The 17,186-nt window shown below is 52.9% G+C and overlaps 2 protein-coding genes across 2 annotated transcripts; one reads left to right on the top strand and one right to left on the bottom strand.

Moving 5' to 3' along the window:
• Nucleotides 1-450: 450 nt before the first annotated feature.
• LOC119530978 (transcription factor A, mitochondrial-like) lies at nt 451-8,801 on the bottom strand. The gene is given in 5 exon segments (XM_037831624.1): nt 451-1,078; nt 1,080-1,224; nt 7,891-8,069; nt 8,167-8,270; nt 8,726-8,801. Coding segments are annotated over 5 exon segments (999 nt in total). The 3' UTR covers nt 451-583.
• Nucleotides 8,802-9,789: 988 nt separating this feature from the next.
• On the top strand, nt 9,790-14,402 carry SIVA1 (SIVA1 apoptosis inducing factor). The gene is made up of 4 exons (XM_037835230.1): nt 9,790-9,947; nt 11,492-11,698; nt 12,399-12,555; nt 14,167-14,402. Exons 1-4 carry the CDS (start codon nt 9,830-9,832, stop codon nt 14,222-14,224), a joined length of 540 nt encoding a protein of 179 aa, XP_037691158.1. The 5' UTR covers nt 9,790-9,829; the 3' UTR covers nt 14,225-14,402.
• The last annotated feature ends 2,784 nt before the right edge of the window (nt 14,403-17,186 follow it).

The raw sequence follows: 17,186 nt of genomic DNA, 5'->3' as shown, positions 1-17,186 counted from the left end.
TAAAACAAAATGCATAGATTTGGTACATAATCTTTTAGTTTTTACTTTAGGAAAAAGACAATGAGGGAAAAGTTTATAAATCTCTCAATCCCTTTCTTGAATTATATGTAGGAATTGGAGTTTTACCTACATGAGTTCTGGCTGCTTTTTAAAAAATACACAACTGCATCACAGAATACTGGCTTCTACAATTTGGGACAATTTTGAAAAGCAAACTCCTGCCTCCATAATATACAGAAACAAGAATAATCTTTCCATAGTCTTCATCCAGCATAAAAAAGTTCACAGTCTGATTTACCTTTATCAGAAGGTAAAATGATACACTGCTATATTTGCATACATTATCTTGATCCTCAGTAGTTCCTAAACACAAAATAAATTTAGCCTGAACCTGTATCTGTTTGGGTTTTCTAAGGCAAGATAATAATACATGATACATTAAACTGGCAGAAGTCCCTGGGCTAAAGAAAAAAGAATCAAATACAAAATGCTTCCAACTTTATCCAATTTTACAAGTTTCAGGTATTGAGACCTAATTGGTTTCTTGAGCCTATCCATTATGGATATAACTCAATCTTATATTTTAAGATGTCTCAGTGCCATCTTTTGTTTGGTACTTCACTTTGCGACGTATAAGATCATTTCGGCCAACTTCAATCATTTGCTCTTCCCATGATTTCATTTCATTATCATAACAAATTTTATCATCTTTAGCAAGCTGAATATATACTTGCTTTTGAGAACGAGACAGATTTTTCCAGTTTTCATTTACAGTCTTCAGCTTTGCCTGTGATGAATTTTCCTTAGATTCTTGGAAGCTTTCAGATATAAAAATGTTATAAGCTGATCGAGGTCTTTTTGGTTTTCCAAGCATTGTTAACTCTCTCTTTTTAATTAATGCTTTCTTTTTTAAACGTTTTTGCATGATATCGTTTTCTAAAGATACAATCTGACTTGGAGTTAGCCGATCTTGAATTCTGTTTATCTCTTCTTTGTATGCCTGCCAGTCTGTCCTGTAAGCATTTTCATATATTTTTTTCTCTGCATCAGGAAGTTCCCTCCATAGCTGGGCGATTTTTCTTAACTAGATCTGAATTTTTTGCATCGGGGTTCTGAGCTTTAAATATGGGTAGCTGTTCTTTAGAAAAGCGAATGTATGAAGTCAAAGGTTTCTTTGGATAACTATCCAAGGTAGATGAAAACCATCTCTGTGTACATGCATAACTGCAGACAACGCAGTGACTGGGCTCCAATCTCGTAGAGTCGCCTGGCTCAATAAAACCCCAACAATGACAACCCCAAGGAAAAAGTGTTTTAAACATGGAGTTGGAGGAGAATTCTTTACAGAATCCTGTAATGTCTAGAATTGAAATTCATGTCACTGTTGAAAACATTTTAAAACAATTTTTATGATGTACTTAATAGGTAAATGATGAGGTGATAAAAAAAGAAATTCTGGAACTTATTTCTATGACATGATCATTGAGTTTGAAAGACGGCTTATCATCACTGAAGAACTTTTGCTATATTTTTTTTAATACACCATTTCATTTCCAAGAGGACTGGACGTAGCTTTTAAAATGCACAAATATATATTTTTTAATGTTAAGTGCTTTAAACAAAATAAATAAACAGGTGGGGAACTCAGGATAGAGGGGCCAAAAAGAAAGAAAACTAGAAACCAGCTAAAGCTATAGCAAATGTGCAGAAATGCACCCCACAGACTAGCTGCTCCCCACGGGGGTCTCCCACTGCCCACGTGTGGAATGTGGACATTAGTATGTGTGGTTTTCTTCCAGGTCCTCGGATCCGGGCTACAGAGAACACAAGGAAGACTCGGGGTCTTACACGATTCCCAAGGCGTGCTGTGACCAGGTCCCCAGTGCTCCCGCTCGGGAGACCATCTTAGAACACAGTCAAGTGTGAAGGCCACTATTGTGGGAAAAACCATGAAGCTTGGCAAACTCACTTTTAAAATAAAGAATAATTATTGCAATTGATTGGAACACATCGAAGATGTCCAAACCCATGAGTTCATGATACTAAGAAAGGAAGAAGGGGCACTGACTCTTCTCTCTAAAAATTTGCCCTTAAAAGGGAATAGTTAAGTATTTAACCCACTTTGCCTGTATGAACTGCTTTTCATCAGATAGGGAAAGTTTTGATGTATGGAATCATTTCAGCTAATAATTGTGGAAGTAATGGTAGAATTAGAAAAAATCACCACCATTGTGCAGCCCACAGTGAAGTAATTGGTTCAGGCAACAATCACCAATGGATGAAATCATGGGAGGAAAATGGATGTGGGATCTGCGGTCTCCATCTAACCCCATAAACCATCGTAGCCTTCCCACGTGGGGCGGGTTGGATTATGTACCCAGCAAGAGGCATGTTCTTACTGAGAAGGGAGTTCTTGAACTAGCCGTCTTAGCCTGTGTTTTCAGTTGTTAGATCTATTTTCCCCCTCTCTCTTTTTCCCTTTAAGCTACCTTACTAATACTCTTCAGTTCTGAGCCCTTCTCCAGACCCCTCTCTCCTTTCTTTTTTTCTCAGTTGGTAGAGCTCCCTTTTGTATTTGTTGCAGGACAGGTCTCTTGTTAACTAATTCTCTCAGCATTTGTTTGTGAAAATTCTAAGCTCTCCCTCAAATTTGAAGGAGAGTTTTGCTGGATACAGAATTCTTGGCTGGCAATTTTTCTCTTTCAGGATCTTAAATACGTTGTACCACTGCCTTCTCGCCTCCATAATGCCCGCTAAGTAGCTAGTACTTGGTCTTATGTTGTTCCCTTTGTATGTGGTGATCCACTTTTCTCTTCCGGATTCAGAACTTTCTCCTTCTCTTCAGCATTTGACAATCTTATCAGTATATGTCTCAGAGTAGGTTTATTTGGATTTATTCTATTTCGAGTTTGTCAAGCATCTTTGATTTGCATATTTATGTCATTTAGAAGGGTTGAGAAGTTTTCCCCAACAATGTCTTGAAACACTCTTCCTAGCTCTCCTTCTGGGCCAGCAGTGATTCTTATATTTGTTCACTTCATGTTGTCTGTTATTTCTCTGAGATCCATTTCAAATTTTTCTTTTTTTTTCAACATTTGTTCTTTAGTGCATTCACATTTGATTACTCTGTCTTCTATTTCACCTGTTCTTCTGCCTCTTCAAATCTGCTGTTCTGTGTCTGTAGTATATATTTTTACCATATAACTATCCAAAGATCCAAAGTGTACAATCAGTTGCCCATGGTACCATCATACAGATGTGCATCCATCACAATTAATTTTTTTCAATTTTTAGAACATTTTCATTACTCCAGAAAAGAAATAAAGACAAAAACAGGAAACTCAAATCTTCCCATACTCCTAACTCCCCCCATTACTGTTTCATAGTTTTGCTATCGTACATTTGTTACTGTTGATGAAAGAATGCAAAAATACTACTAACCGTAGTATATAGTTTGCAATAGGTATATATTTTTCCTATATGCCTCTCTATTATTAATTTCTAGTTATAGTGTCCTACATTTGTTCTAGTTCATGAGAGAGATTTCTAATATTTGTATAGTTAATCACGGACATTGTCCCCCACAAGATTCACTGTTTTATACATACCCATCTTATAACCTCCAACTTTCCTTCTGGTGACATACGTGACTCTGAGCTTCCCCTTTCCACCACCTTCACACACCATTCAGCACTGTTAGTTACTCTCACAATAACATGCTACCATCACCCCTGTCCATTTTCAAACATTTACGTTCACCCTAGTTTAACATTCTGCTCATAATAAGCAACTGCTCCCCATTCTTTAGCCTCATTCTATATCTTGGTAACTTATATTTCATGTCTATGAGTTTACATATTGTAATTAGTTCGTATCAATGAGACCCTGCAATATTTGCCTTTATGTGTCTGTCTTATTTCACTCAATATAGTGCTCTCAAGATTTCTTCAATCCATTTTTTTAAGACAGTTTTGTTCACACACTATACATTCCATCCTAGGAAACAATTGTTGGTTCTCTGTATAGTCACATATTTATGTATTCGGCACCATCGCCAATATCTATATAAGGACATCTCCATTTCCTCCACAAAGAAGGAAGAAGAGTCAAAGAAGGCAGAGAAACAAAAGGAAAAGAGAAAGAGAGAGAGGGGAAAAAATGACAGCTAGAAAGCAACAAGAGGAAAGATAGCATTAAGCTAAAGTAGAATAAAGAGTCAGACAATGTCACCAATGCCAGGAGTCCCATACCCTTCCCTTATTCCTCCCCCCCCGCCATATGCATTTGGTATATAGCCTTTGTTATAGTAAAGGAAGCATAATACAATGTTTCTGTTAATTATAGTCTCTAGTTTGCATTGATTGTATTTTCCCCCCAATCCACCCCTATTTTTAACACCTTGCAATGTTGACATTCATTTGTTCTAACTCATGTAAAAACATATTTGTACCTTTTATTACAATTGTTGAGCACCCTAGGTTTCCCTGAGTTACACAGTCCCCATCTTTATCTTTTTTCTTTTGTTCTGGTGTCCCACATGGTCCCAACCTTCCTATTTCAACTATACTCACAGTCATCTTTGATCAGTGTGCTTACATTGCTGTGCTACTATCCCCCAAAATTGTTTTCCAAACCTTTCACTCCTGTCTTTTCCTTTCTGTCTGTAGTGCTTCCTTTAGTATTTCCTGTAGAGCAGGTATTTTATCTTGTTCACAAACTCTGTCATTGTCTATGTCAGAGAATATTCTAAGCTCTCCCTCATATTTGAAGGACAGTTTTGCTGGATATAGGACTCTTGGTTGGTGGTTTTCTCTTAAGTATATCACCCCACTTCCTTCTTGCCTCCATGGTTTCTATTGATAAATACACACATAGTTTTATCAAGTTTCCTTTGTATGTGATAGATCACTTTTTTCTTGCTACTTTCAGGATTCTCTCTTTATCTTTGATGTTTCATAATCTGATTATTAAGTGTCTTGGTGTAGGCTTATTCAGATCTATTCTATTTGGGGTACACTGAACTTCTTGGATCCATAATTTTATGTCTTTCATAAGAGATGGGAAATTTTCAGTGATTATTTCCTCTATTATTGCTTCTGCCCCTTTTCCCTTCTCTTCTCATTCTGGGACACCAATGACACCTACATTCCTGCTTTTTGTTTTGTCCTTAAGTTCCTGGAGACATTGCTCATATTTTTCCCTTCTTTTCTCTATCTGTTCTTTTGTGTGTAGGATTTCAGGTGCCTTGTTCTCAGTTCCTGAGTGTTTTCTTCTGCCTCTTGAGATCTGCTGTTGTATGTTTCCATTGTGTTTTTCATCTTGTGTGTTGTGCCCTTCATTTCCATAGATTCTGCCAGTTGGTTTTTTTAACTTTCAATTTCTACCTTATGTACACCCAGTGTTTTCATTATATCCTTTGTCTCTTTTGCCGTATCTTCCCTAAACTTTTTGAATTGACTTAGTATTAGCTGTTTAAGTTCCTATATCTCGGTTGAAGTGTAAGTTTGTTCCTTTGGGCCATAACTTCGTTTTACTTAGTGTAGGTTGTAGTTTCCTGTTGTCTAGGCATGGTTTCCTTGGTTACACCAATCAGGTTTTCCCAGACCAAAATGGGCTCCAGTCCCAGAAGGAAGAATTATTCAGTGTCTGGTTTCCCTGAAGGTGTGTCTTAGAAAACTGGTACACCCAGTGGATGCCTCTGGTCACTGTGCTTTTCTGCCCAGCAGGTGGTGCCTGTCAGCCTGTCACTCCAGACTGGTGTAAGGAGGTGTGGCCCGTGGCTGTTTTCCCCCAGGCTCTGGGGTCTGTTTCTGAATGGAAGGCCAGTAGTAGAGCTTGGCACCACTTCTTTCCCCTTAGGGAAGATAGACCCCCTACGGAGAGGTCATTAGCATTTCAACGGTCTCTCTCGGCCTGAGCTACCTCCACCCTTGTCTGGGTCAGACACTGGGAACTGAAAATTGCTGAGGCTTTCTGCACTGAGCCAAACAGGGGCAGAAAGTCCCCTTCAAGGCCAATCTGCAGCCACCCTTTGGCTCTCCAAGGTCAGTCATCACCCAAAGCCTCTGTCTACTTGTTGGGGATTTGTAGCTTGTATCCAGCAGTCGTTTGTTAATTAAAACCTCAGTTGGAGCTCAGCTGAGCTGTATTCACTGCTCAGAGAGAGCTGCTCTCTAGCACCATGAGACTGCAGCTCAGGCTGTGGTGGGAGGGGGCTCCTGGCTTGGATCTGCAGTTTTTACTTACAGATTTTATGCTGTGATCTCAGGCATTCCTCCTAATTCAGGCTGGTGTATGATGAGTGGACAGTCATGTTTGTCCCCTGCAGTTATTCCAGATTATTTACTAGCTGTTCCTGATTGTTTATTAGTTGTTCCAGGGGGACTAACTAGCTTCCAATCCTCTCTATGCTGCCGTCTTAGATGAGTTCTCTCTGCTGGAGGCCTTCTCATGCCAACCACCTGAACCGGAGACACCCAAGGACAGCCCAGCTCACAGTTTGTGCAGGTTTGGGAGCGAACAGCCCGGGATGCCGCTTCACCAAGGAAACAGGGCAGCGTGTGGGTGGAGTCCTCTAGTATATTTTTAATTTGATCCACAGTGTCTTTTATTTCCATAAGGCCTGTGTGCCCGTTTGAATGTATTATGTTCCCCCAGAAATGGCCATATTCTTTGATGCAGTCTTGTGGGGCAGACGTTTTGGTGCTGATTAGATTTGCATGGAAATGCACCCCACCCAACTGTAGGTGATAAGTCTGATGAGATATTTCCATGGAGGTGTGGCCCCATCCATTCAGGGTGGGCCTTTATCAGTTGAGCCATATAAATGAGCTGACGGGCAGAGGGAACTCAGTGCAGCTGTGAGTGATGTTCTGAAGAGGAGCTACAGCCAAGAGGGACAATTTGAAGAAAGCACAGGAGCTGCAGATGAGAGACAGTTTAAAGATGGCCATTGAAAGCAGACACTCGGTCCAGAGAAGCTAAGAGAGACAAATGCCCCAAGAACAACTGAGTAACATTTTGGAGAGAAGCTGAAGCCTAGAGAGGAACGTCCTGGGAGAAAGCCATTTTGAAACCAGAACATTGGAGCAGACACCAGCCATGTGCCTTCCCAGCTAACAGAGGTTTTCTGGACCCCATTGGCCATCCTCCAGTGAAGGCACCCGATTGCTGATGTGTTACCTTGGACACTTTATGGCCTTAAGACTGTAACTGTGTAACCAAATAAACCCCCTTTTATAAAAGCCAATCCATCTCTGGTGTTTTGCATTCCGGCAGCATTAGCAAACTAGAACAGCCTGTTATTTTTTAATTTACTCTTTCAAATTCTTTATGCTCTTGTAGAGTCTTCTCGATTTCCTTTATGTCTTTAGCCATCTCATTGAATTTGTTTTGGAGATTTGTTTGTACTTCTTTAATTAATTGCTCAATTTTGCATCTCTTCTGGCTTTTAATTTGTTCCTTTGGCTTGTCCGTATCTTCTGGATTCTTAAAGTGCTTTGTGAATTTCTGTTGGCTTCAGGGCATTTGCTTATCTTGATAAGGTTGTTTTGGAAATTGCAGGATTATTTGAGCGTTTGTATATAATTTGGGAGCGCTACAGCTCTCTGGAGTGCAGTCTCCTGACGTATCAGCAGGTGGCGATGTGGAGGCACAGCTTGCTGGAGTGCAGTTTCTTGACCTACCAGCAGTGGCGCTTCTAACTAAGTCTTCCCGGAAACCTATAAGTGGTGGGCGGCGTCCAACCCGGTGGGGAACCCGCCGGTGCACCGTATCTCCGTGCGCTCTGGGGAATGCCCGCCCTGGGGCTGCCACGTGGGCTCAGCGCAGGTCGGCAGGGAGTCCGCCCAGGGGCACCCTCCAGCTCAAATGTGCCCGCTCCCTGCCTGCCTTGCACCCCAAGTCTCGAGGGTGTGGGAGGGCTCCAGCTCATCAGTATGGCGCCTCCCCTGTCCAAGCTTCTTGCCGGTGCGCCCTGGCTGGACCTCCGTGGGGGGAGAGTAGATGCTGCCTCCCGCGTGCCCTCGCGGGAGCTCCCTGCTGTCTGGCTGTGGAAGTTCACCCCCCAGCTAACCGCCAAGGTGGGTGCCCGGGAGTGCACAGCCGCTGCTCGCTCCCTTGCCCAGAGGGGTCGTCTGGGAGGCGGTCGGGCCCCAACAAACTCACCCCCTCCCTCCAGTCGCCGTCTCCCACATTTTTGTCCATGTCCCTGGGTGGCTGGTCCACCCCAAAACCATGGTCCTGGGTATCCTCTGGCCCCTCTCTAGTTTCTGTCACGGAGAAGCCTGTTCTGCCTCACCCACGCTGCCATCTTCCCGAAGGCATGTCCTTAATCTTAACCCATGTTCCTGTGGGGATGAACTCCTGCATAAACAGGACCCCGGGAGATGTTATTTTCAGCCAAGGTGTGGGCCCACTGAGTCCTTTAACAGTAGAAGAAATCCAGAAGCCCCCGGGGGGAGCCGGAAGCCGAAGTCAGTGGACACCAGGGAAAGAGGGGGACAGAGAGGCAGACCAGGCCCCCGAGGCACAGGGCGCTGCGGACTCTGGGGAGAAAGCATTTCCCTGCGCACAAGGCAATTAACACCTATTGTAAAGTCAACCTGTTGTGTGGCATTTGTCACAGCAGCCAGGAAAGAAGACACGAGGAGGCCAGGCAGACACTGCGGACCCCACGGGTGAGGACCCTGAAGCTAGCCAGGCCTCCCCAGTTCGCTCCCGTTACCATAAATCCAGGTATCAGGGCGCAAGGCAAGCCCCAGGTAGTCGGACTGCGGAATGCTCCACCGGACAGGCGACATTCCTCAAGCCCCCGGGGAAGAGAGGAGGGCAGGGCTCTTGGTTGCCCGAGGGGAGGGAGGGAGCAGCCAGCCGAGCCCTAGACGAGTCCGGCGAGCGAGCTCCAAAAAGCCATCTTGGAGACCATCAGGAACGTCAGCGCCAGGGACGGCGATCACGGGCTGGAATTGCGTGACAGCGGCATCGCCTCGCGGTTCTGCAGGGAGACGCCCCGCGCGGGCTGGAATCCCTGGGCAAGGAAAGGGGACGGGTCCCCCCGGTGCCCGCATCGCGGTCATTTCCAAATCTGGGGGACCGTTCAGTGGGTCATTTCTCTGCTTTTGTGTGTTCTTTGAATATCTAAAACCTAAATATTAGAAAACATGAATCATCGCCAAACTTTGGTAATTTAAACAAAGAAACAGAACCTGTTTGGAGAGTTGTTTAGGAACCAAAAAACACCGCCCTTTCCCGCGCTCCCGAGTCCCGCCCCCGCCCCGCCCACCCCTGGCCTATCACGCGCCGCGTCGCCTACGAGCCCCGCCCCCCACCTGGCCTCGGCCTATCACGCACCGCGCCGCGCACGTCTCGCTCCCTGCACGCAAATCCCGCTCCGATCTCGCCCCTCGGCTTTTCCGGCGCCGCGCCGCACACGATCCCCGCCCCCAGCCTCGCTTCTGACCTGTCGTAAGCCGCCAAGTCCCGCCCCCGGCTCTCGAGTCCCGCCTCGGGTCTCGCCCCCGGCCTATCCCGAGCCGCGCCGCGCACGAATCCCGCCCCTGTTCTCGCCCCCGGCTTATCCCGCGTGGCACAGCTCCGCTCACCAGTGCCGCCCCCGCCCTCGCCCTCGCCCAACGTTTCCCGCGCCGCGCAGGAGTCCCGCCCCTGCTCTCGCCTCCGGCCTATCCCGAGGCCCTCTGCGCACGAGTCCCGCCCCCGCCCCGGCCTATCCCGAGTCGCGCGGCGCCCGCGATTGGCGCGCGGCCGTGACGTCAGGGGCCGGCGGGCGCGCGCGGCGCGTGGAGTTGCGTCGCTGCCGGGCCCGGCGGCCATGCCCAAGCGGGGCTGCCCCTTCGGGGACGCGGCCCCGCTGCAGCTCAAGGTGCGCGTGGGCCCGAAGGAGCTGAGCCGCGGCGTGTGCGCCGAGCGCTACTCTCGGGAGATCTTCGGTGAGCGCGGGGCGGGCCGGGGCCGGCAGTGGGGCGCGGGGGGCGGCGCCCGCCCGGAGCCGGGGTCCCGCGCCCGGCCGCCCGCGGACAGGCCCGTCGTGGTCCTCCGCGCGCCGCGCCGCGGGTGCCGTCGGGGTGCGGGTGGAGCTCAAGGTGGGGTGTGCGGGCCTGACGCCGGCCCTCCGCCTGTGACCCTGGGCACGCACAAAGTGGGACTTGCTCTGCCTCCCGGGCGGGGCCGACCGGCTGGAGCGGCTGGGCGATGCTTCGGGGCGGATCAGGGGTCCCACTTGTGTGCAGGAGTCTGGGGAAGAGCTGGGCCTGAGGGCGACCCTCCCCTCGGCCCCGGCAGCCGCTCTCCTCTTCCTTGCTTCCTGTGCTGGACGCAAACTCCCCTAAGATGAGGGTTTGCCCCGTCCGAGGCTGTCGGGCTGAAGGAAGAGTTGACAGGCAGTCGGGCCTGGGGGGTCTGCCTCTTGACTCTCCCCCTTGGCCGCCCCATCTGGGAGCGCACCCCAGAGCTTGTCGGTCACTCCCAGCGCCCAGGCCGTCTATAAATAAGTGCGGGTGCCCAGTTTGAGCGCCTGTAACAAATTCGAAGCCTAAGTGTTCACCCCAATCTCTTTACCTTGAATGAGCCATAAGCCTTTGGAGACAAGGATTAGCCTCACCGCGTGATCCCCCGCCCCCAATTCGCAGTTGCGCTGGGTATTGTAGAAGTGGTAGGGGGCTGGAGGGCCAGTGGTGGGGGACTCGGTGTAGCTGGACTGTCATCACCATCCACTTGGGTTTCCTGGTGACTTGCACTGACTCCACACGGGCCGGCAGCTGGGAGAATGACAGGAGCTCCACCCTGGCTGTGCTGGGCCGAGGAGGAAAGCAAAATCAAGGCATTTCTGGGACTGGAGCCCAGACATTCAATTTTTGAAAGCTCCCCAGGTGCCTGACATGTAGTCAGACAGAAGGCCACTGCCTTAGGGCCCCCACACCACTTCAGCCCCGGGAGCTCTTGCTGGGATGCCTTGGTCAGGACAGTTGCTGCGGTGCCCTCAGCCACAGACGAGAACGAGTGCACGCTGGCCAGGGTGTTGGGCCTGCCAGCCTCAGGGCTGCCTATTCTGTGGCCCTAGTTGCTGACATTCAGTTTCCTCAGCCAGGAGCTTCCTAGCTGCTTGCAGGAGGGGGGTTTGCTGGGGAGGCGGGGAAAGGGATTGGGGAGCACACGGCCCAGTGAAATGAGGCCAGGCCAGCGGGAGACCATATGCCTAGAGCTGTTGAGAAAATGAGCAGATGAGGGAGAAGGGGCCCCTGCATCTAGGACGCAGGTGGTGCTGCAGAGCAGGGAGCCTTCCCGGAGGAGGTGGCGGCTCCACCCAGGAAAGGAAGGGCAGGAGGCATTCCAGGTGTGGAGGCAGGAAGGCGCCCGTTCGTTGGGAAACGGTTAGACTGGTGAGAGCAGGTGACAGGGTGCAGAGGACAGTGGCTGCCGAGGAGCTCTGTGAACTGTAAAGGAACACGTGCGGGAGACGGTTTCTCTTCCGCAGAGAAGACCAGGCAGCTCCTGTTCCGCGGGGCCCAGGCCTGCATGAACCCCATGTGGGATGAAGGCGTCCCCGAGAGCTGCACCATCGTCCAGCTGCCGGAGTCCCCGCAGCCCGGCCCCACGGGGGCCCCGGGAGTCGCCAGGGGGCAGCTGCTGATTGGCCCCGGCGGCCGCCTGGTGCGGAGCCGCGCCCAGGCCTGTGAAGCCGGTGAGTGGCCCCTGCCGCGCGCGTCCCGGCCCTGCCCCGTGCAGGTGTGACTCCTGGGTGAGCAGGTGTTGGCTGCGCTGGGCAGGTGGGGTGGCTTGCTGCACCTCTTCTTGGGGGGCCCACTCCTGTGGCTCCCCAGAGTTAAAGGCTTGCAACTTCTGGGACAGGAAAGGAGCGGGCCTCCCCTGCACACCCGCCTGCCTCCACCTGGCCGCCCTCCCAGACAGGCCCCAGCCCGTGGGACCACGCTGGCCTCCCAGTGTGGGCCTCCACAGCGGGTCTGGGAGGAGCGCAGCGTCTGGCCCACCCAGGGCCTGCCAGTGGGTCCAGAAGGGTCAGGACCCCTTTCCAGAAATCCGGGTGCAGGTGGAGGTGACAAGGAGGGCCGGGCGAGGTTCTGGTTCTGGCATCCCGGCATGGGAGGGATGCTGCCTGTCATCCGGGCCGGCCCACTCTTGCCCGGCAGCGAGGCATTGTGAGTGCTTGGTGCAGGGGCCGCGTGGGGCACCAAGCACCATGGGGGTGCATGGGGTACCCGGCTCTCCCAGACAATGGAGCCGAAGTGGTCTCTCCGGCTGGGACAGAAGAGCCCGTGCCCAGGAGCTCCGTGGAGCTTGTGACTGCAGACGGGCACGAGGACCAGGCCCACGCTGCTGGCTCTCCCCTGGGGCTGATGGCGCCCGGCCTTTCCTCCTGACAGACCTGCTGCTGGCGGCTTCCAGAGCCTGTTCGTCATGCGTCCGCAGCGTGGACAGGAAGGCGGCCTGCGGCCAGTGCGAGCGGCCCCTGTGCAGCCACTGCCTGCGCACCTGCTGGGGCTGCGGCGCCGGGGCCTGCTCTTCCTGTGCCGTTGTCGAGTAAGTGGCCGAACGTGTGTCGCTGCTGGAATGGTCGCCTCAGGAGAGCTTGGGGCACGGGGCGGGAGTGGGGTGGGTGGGGGCCATGTGGGCAGGGGGTGCTGTGGGGGGGCGTGGGCTGAGGCTTCGCTGTGGGCAGCCAACAGCGGTACCATGATGGTGACTTTGCCCAACTTTACCTTTTTTTTTTTTTTAACGATCCTTTCTAAAGGAACTATAAATCTCTTAGATCATAAACTCAGTGGTCATGGCCTTTTATCTTAAACTCTGTGTTTTGGTCTTCAAGCAGTCAGCATAGGGCTTAAGTAGTTCTTTCTCACCCCTTTCACCGTATACAACGTGCTCGTTGTTTGAGGAAACCCTGCCGCGTGGAGCAGGTGAAAGGCAGCTTTTACACTTGCTTCTGTTTGTTTGATCATGGATCGCCTCCCGTCAGCACCTGGCAGGGCTTGGTGACTGTGCGTGTCTGGATTTGCCGCAGCCGATCGGACCTGTCCCTTCCGAGCGCCAGAGGGGACGGCCCGACGGTGCAGCTCATCTTGGCAGTGGGTGGGAAACGCAGCGTCCTTTCGCTGTGCCTCATAAGAAACAAGTGTTTTACCAAAACAGGCATGTTCTGTAGACCAAAAACAAACTCATTCTCCAGGTTGTAAAACCCAACATGTAAAACTGAAGCAGCCCATCCCTGTACGGGGTGAGCCAGGTGCTTTCCCCCTGAGGAGCTCTGCAGCTGTGGGCTCCAGCCGGGCTCGGGGGACGGAGCAGGCCCTTCCTGGTGGGGACCCTGCAGCGGGTGCTGTGGACCGCCTGGCTTGGGGTTCCTGGGGGGTTAGTTACAGACATGCAGTTCTATTTCTCGTAGCTCCATTCGTCTTCTTTCCATGTCCTTGTAAGCTGAGAAAGGAGCGGGCTTTCCGGTTTCCAGCTGCCGTCTCCCTGGAGGGGGAGTTAGCCCAGCGCAGGACAGGCCACTGCTCTAGGCCGCTCATGGCACAGCCCCAGCCCAAGGTCGCTGGGCCACAGTGACCCAGGAGGCCCGGGGAGCGTGGCCCCTGTGCCAGCAGTGCAGCGTCCTGTAGACGTCCCTGTGGCTGTTCTCCTGCCTCTCCTTTCTTCTGCTTCCCCTTCCCGAACGCTCACAGAATTCAGAAGGAGCCATCGGAGAAGGCTGACACGTGTGCAGCCCAGATGTCCTCACCCTGCTCTGTTTTACAAACAAGCCCCAGGCTCCAGGCCACAGGCTTGACGGTGGCTGGGCCTTCCTGCCCGCGTGCCCACCTCCTCTTGCCCGGTGCCTGCTGGTGCCCGGTCCCAGGAGGAAAGCCCCCTCCCGGGTGACAGCAGGCAGAGCTGCTGGTGGCTGGCTCAGCCCACCCACAGCCCTGCGGGTGCTGCCTGGCTCGCTGAGGAGCTCCCTTTTGCAATCTGCTGAATTTCCTAGTCTTTTCCCTTAGTCTTAGTTCCTCAGAAGAAAGCCACCTGGTGACATGTACTGACGCAGGCCGTCTGCAGTGGGGAGCTTTGATGGGGTCCTGGGGTCCTGTCCGCCTGGTCCCAGGTGGCCCCCACAGGCTCACAGGTGTCTCTTTTTCCCCCCGGTGACGTTGGCAGCTACAGCGACATCCATGAGAAGGTGCTGTGCCCCGGCTGCGCCCTGTTTGAAGCCTGAGGGTGCTCCCGTCAGCCCGTCTCCCGAGGCCCGCACCCCTGGGATGGAACCTCCTCAGGTGACCAGCCCCGGGTGTCGGGAACAGAACTGTGGGCGAGCAGGCGGGGCGGGATGCCTTTGATGTTTTATATTTTGTACTGTGGCAGAAGTGAATAAACCCCTTTATATTTGGACCTGAGGACTCTGGCTTGCATTAGTGGTGTGCAGGGCACGGCCTCACCCTCACCCGTGTGACCTACTGGGTGCTGGGAAGGTGCCGTGGCCCCGGTGGGCGAAGAACAGCTTAGCGCGCAGTCGGTCCTGCCGCCCTCCCTGAGCAGCCCCCCACCCGACAGCAGACCGCGGAGCCCCGAGTGCGTGTGGCTCGGCTGCGGTCGTCCAGCCTGGAGCGGACCCGGGCAGCCCGAGCCCCAAGTGCAGCGGCCGCCACGGGTGACTGGCCGGCTGTCCCGGCAGGGCCGGGCGCGCTCATGCAGGCACGGTTAGCACAGAGCCTTGATGGTAGAGGGCAGGGGTGGGCGAAGGGAGAGGCGTGAGCTGTCATGAGTCCCCTGTGAGCCTCCCCAGGGAACCCGGGACTGGAGGGCGGGTGGGGCACAGGGATGGAGCTGTGGGGAGCGAGGAATCATCCCGTGGACGGTGGGGGGCCCTGGCAAGCTGTGGGGCAAGCCATGGGATTCTTGGGGAAACGGCAGCCCTCAGGTGAGGGACCAGAGCCAGGCCAGGGTGGGGGCTGTGTTTGGTGACAGTGGGGTGGCAATTAGGTTGGGGCATTTCCAGTGGGCAGCTCAGACCAGTAAGGGCCTGTGCCAGGGGACATTCTGTAGCTGCGGCTGGCACAGCTGCTGTGCCCGAAACAAGCACAGGAGCAAGTGGCAGCGGCGAGCCCGGCGTTTGCCATCCGGTGTGGGGTCACCTCCCTGCCAGTTCCAGGTGTCGCCTGCAAGGCGCAGCCCAGTGCCCCAAGTCCTCACCCCGCCCTCTGCCTCAGGCCCCCTCCCGTCTCCTAGCCCTGCCCACACTGATCACCCCTACAGGTGACGGCCTGAGCCCATGGGGTCATTGCCCCCTGCTGTCCTGGAACCTGCAAAGCAGGTTCCCACCTCGGTGTCTTCCCTACCGCTGTGCCCTCCCCAGAGGCGGCTCCTGCCCCTGCCCGACCTGGCCCTTTACGGTCTCGGGTGACCTGGAGTGAGCTGTGGGGTCCCTCTCCTGGCCGTGATGTGGGCTCCACGTCCTTTCCCTCGGGCAGGGCCCGGCACCTGGGTGGCTCCCGCCATGAGGGCGTAACAGGCCCTGGCTGTGCTCTCCCACCTTAAACTATTAGAAAAACCCCAAAATATCCAGACGCTGGACAGCTGGCCGTGTGGGGCATGGTCCTTGAGAGAAGGAACAAATGTGCTGGGCCCTCGGCCAGTGCCAGCAGCCTTTCTGAAGAGGGAGCCAGGGTGGTCTGAGTCGAGAGGCTGGTGGGGAATGGGGGAGGAGGGTCCTGCGAAGAGATCAAGGCCTGTGGGCCCCCCCAGTCTGCCGAGAGCTGACCACAGGCTGAAGAAGCCCCCAGGGAGGGCTGGACGCTTGCTCCTGGGAGCTGGGCTGGAAAGCTCCTGGTGCAGGGGCAGGGCAAGCCGGGCGTGGGGCGCTCGGGTGCTTGGGGGCCTCGGTGTGGAAAGCCTGCAAAAGACCAAAGCTTCCGAATCCTTAGAGAGCATTCCGGGCCAAGGCCCAGGCCAGCTGAAGAAGAAACCCAGCACTCATTAAGGTAAAATTTACATGTGTCTAACAGCCAATACAGCATTACCAGGCAGGTAGGATAAAAGTTAAAAAACAAAACAAAACAGGACTGGCCCACGGTGAGCCCTGCTGTGGCGGGAGGGCTGTGGTTAGTGGGACAACCGTGAAACGTGAAACGTGCCTCATGAATTGTCACGACTACCAAGTAATGCAGGTGTTAAAAATGGGGGTTATGTGGGAACTCTGCATTTTATGCCTGATTTTTCTATATGGCTACAACTTCTCAACATCAACATCTGATGTAATAAAGGAATCCGAAGTATTCACGTTTCTTAAAATAGCCCTTAAATGACTCAAACTTCTTACTGGAACTTTGTGTAGTGTTCGCAATGACATAACGTAATCTGTTAAAAGGACAAAAGGGGGGGGCAGGAAAACACAGCTCACAATGAAGAAAAATCAGTCGAGAGAGACCCAGAAATGACCCTGGTGGCGTGTTGGGGGCACGGGCGCAGCCAGCCACATGCGCACCTCTGGGTGCTAGAGATCGGGCCTGGAGATGAGGACGCACGCGGGGCGGGGGTGGCCCTCGCTGCTTTAACAGCAGGGGAGACACGGGGTTGGGAAGATCTGGACTCCGGGACGGCCCTGGAAACGACCCAAAGGGACGCACAGGGGACAGTGGAAGAGCCCCAGTGAGTGGGGGCTGGGGGTGGAGGCAGGTTTTTTGAGGAAATAATGGCTGAAATTTTTCCAAATTTGATGAAAAACTAAGCCCACAGATCCCAGAAGCGCAACCAGCCCCAAACAGAAAATCATGAAGAAAGTATCACCAAGGCACCTCACGATGAAGCTGCCCCAAATCAGCCATAGAATAGCCACCGCCTGGGGGCACAGCCAGGCACGGCCCTTTGCCCCCACGGGGAGCTGCTGGTCCAGCCCCGCTGCCCCCCGGGGCCTCGTCTGGGGGCGCGTGTGGGCATCAGCTCCTGCCGCAGAAGCCGGGTAGAAACACCTGTGTTTCTGTGCGCCCGGCCCCGCCCAGGCGGGTCCAGCGGGGCGGCCCCAGCCCGGCGCCCCCACCCCACCCCCAGGGCTGCCCTGGGCCCTGCACCTGCCAGGAGCTTTCCCCCCGGAGGTCTGTCTGCACGTCCCCTACCCGCCACTGCCCTTCCCTGGAAGCTGCAGCCGCAGGAGCGGGGCCTCCTGGCCTCCTGCCGCACGCGGT

The sequence above is a fragment of the Choloepus didactylus genome, chromosome 4, assembly GCF_015220235.1.
Source record: "Choloepus didactylus isolate mChoDid1 chromosome 4, mChoDid1.pri, whole genome shotgun sequence".
In the NCBI taxonomy this organism is placed as follows: domain Eukaryota; kingdom Metazoa; phylum Chordata; class Mammalia; order Pilosa; family Megalonychidae; genus Choloepus; species Choloepus didactylus.
Note: the sequence above shows the minus strand (reverse complement) of the source record. Positions and strands in the feature narration are given on the sequence as shown.

What these genes read in the sequence shown, in the direction of transcription:
- SIVA1 (XM_037835230.1), top strand. Translation starts at nt 9,830, where the DNA reads ATGCCCAAGCGGGGCTGCCCCTTCGGGGACGCGGCCCCGCTGCAGCTC. An exon ending in CTACTCTCGGGAGATCTTCG is followed by an intron (nt 9,948 to 11,491) that starts GTGAGCGCGGGG and finishes TCTCTTCCGCAG; the next exon opens with AGAAGACCAGGCAGCTCCTG. An exon ending in CGCCCAGGCCTGTGAAGCCG is followed by an intron (nt 11,699 to 12,398) that starts GTGAGTGGCCCC and finishes TCCTCCTGACAG; the next exon opens with ACCTGCTGCTGGCGGCTTCC.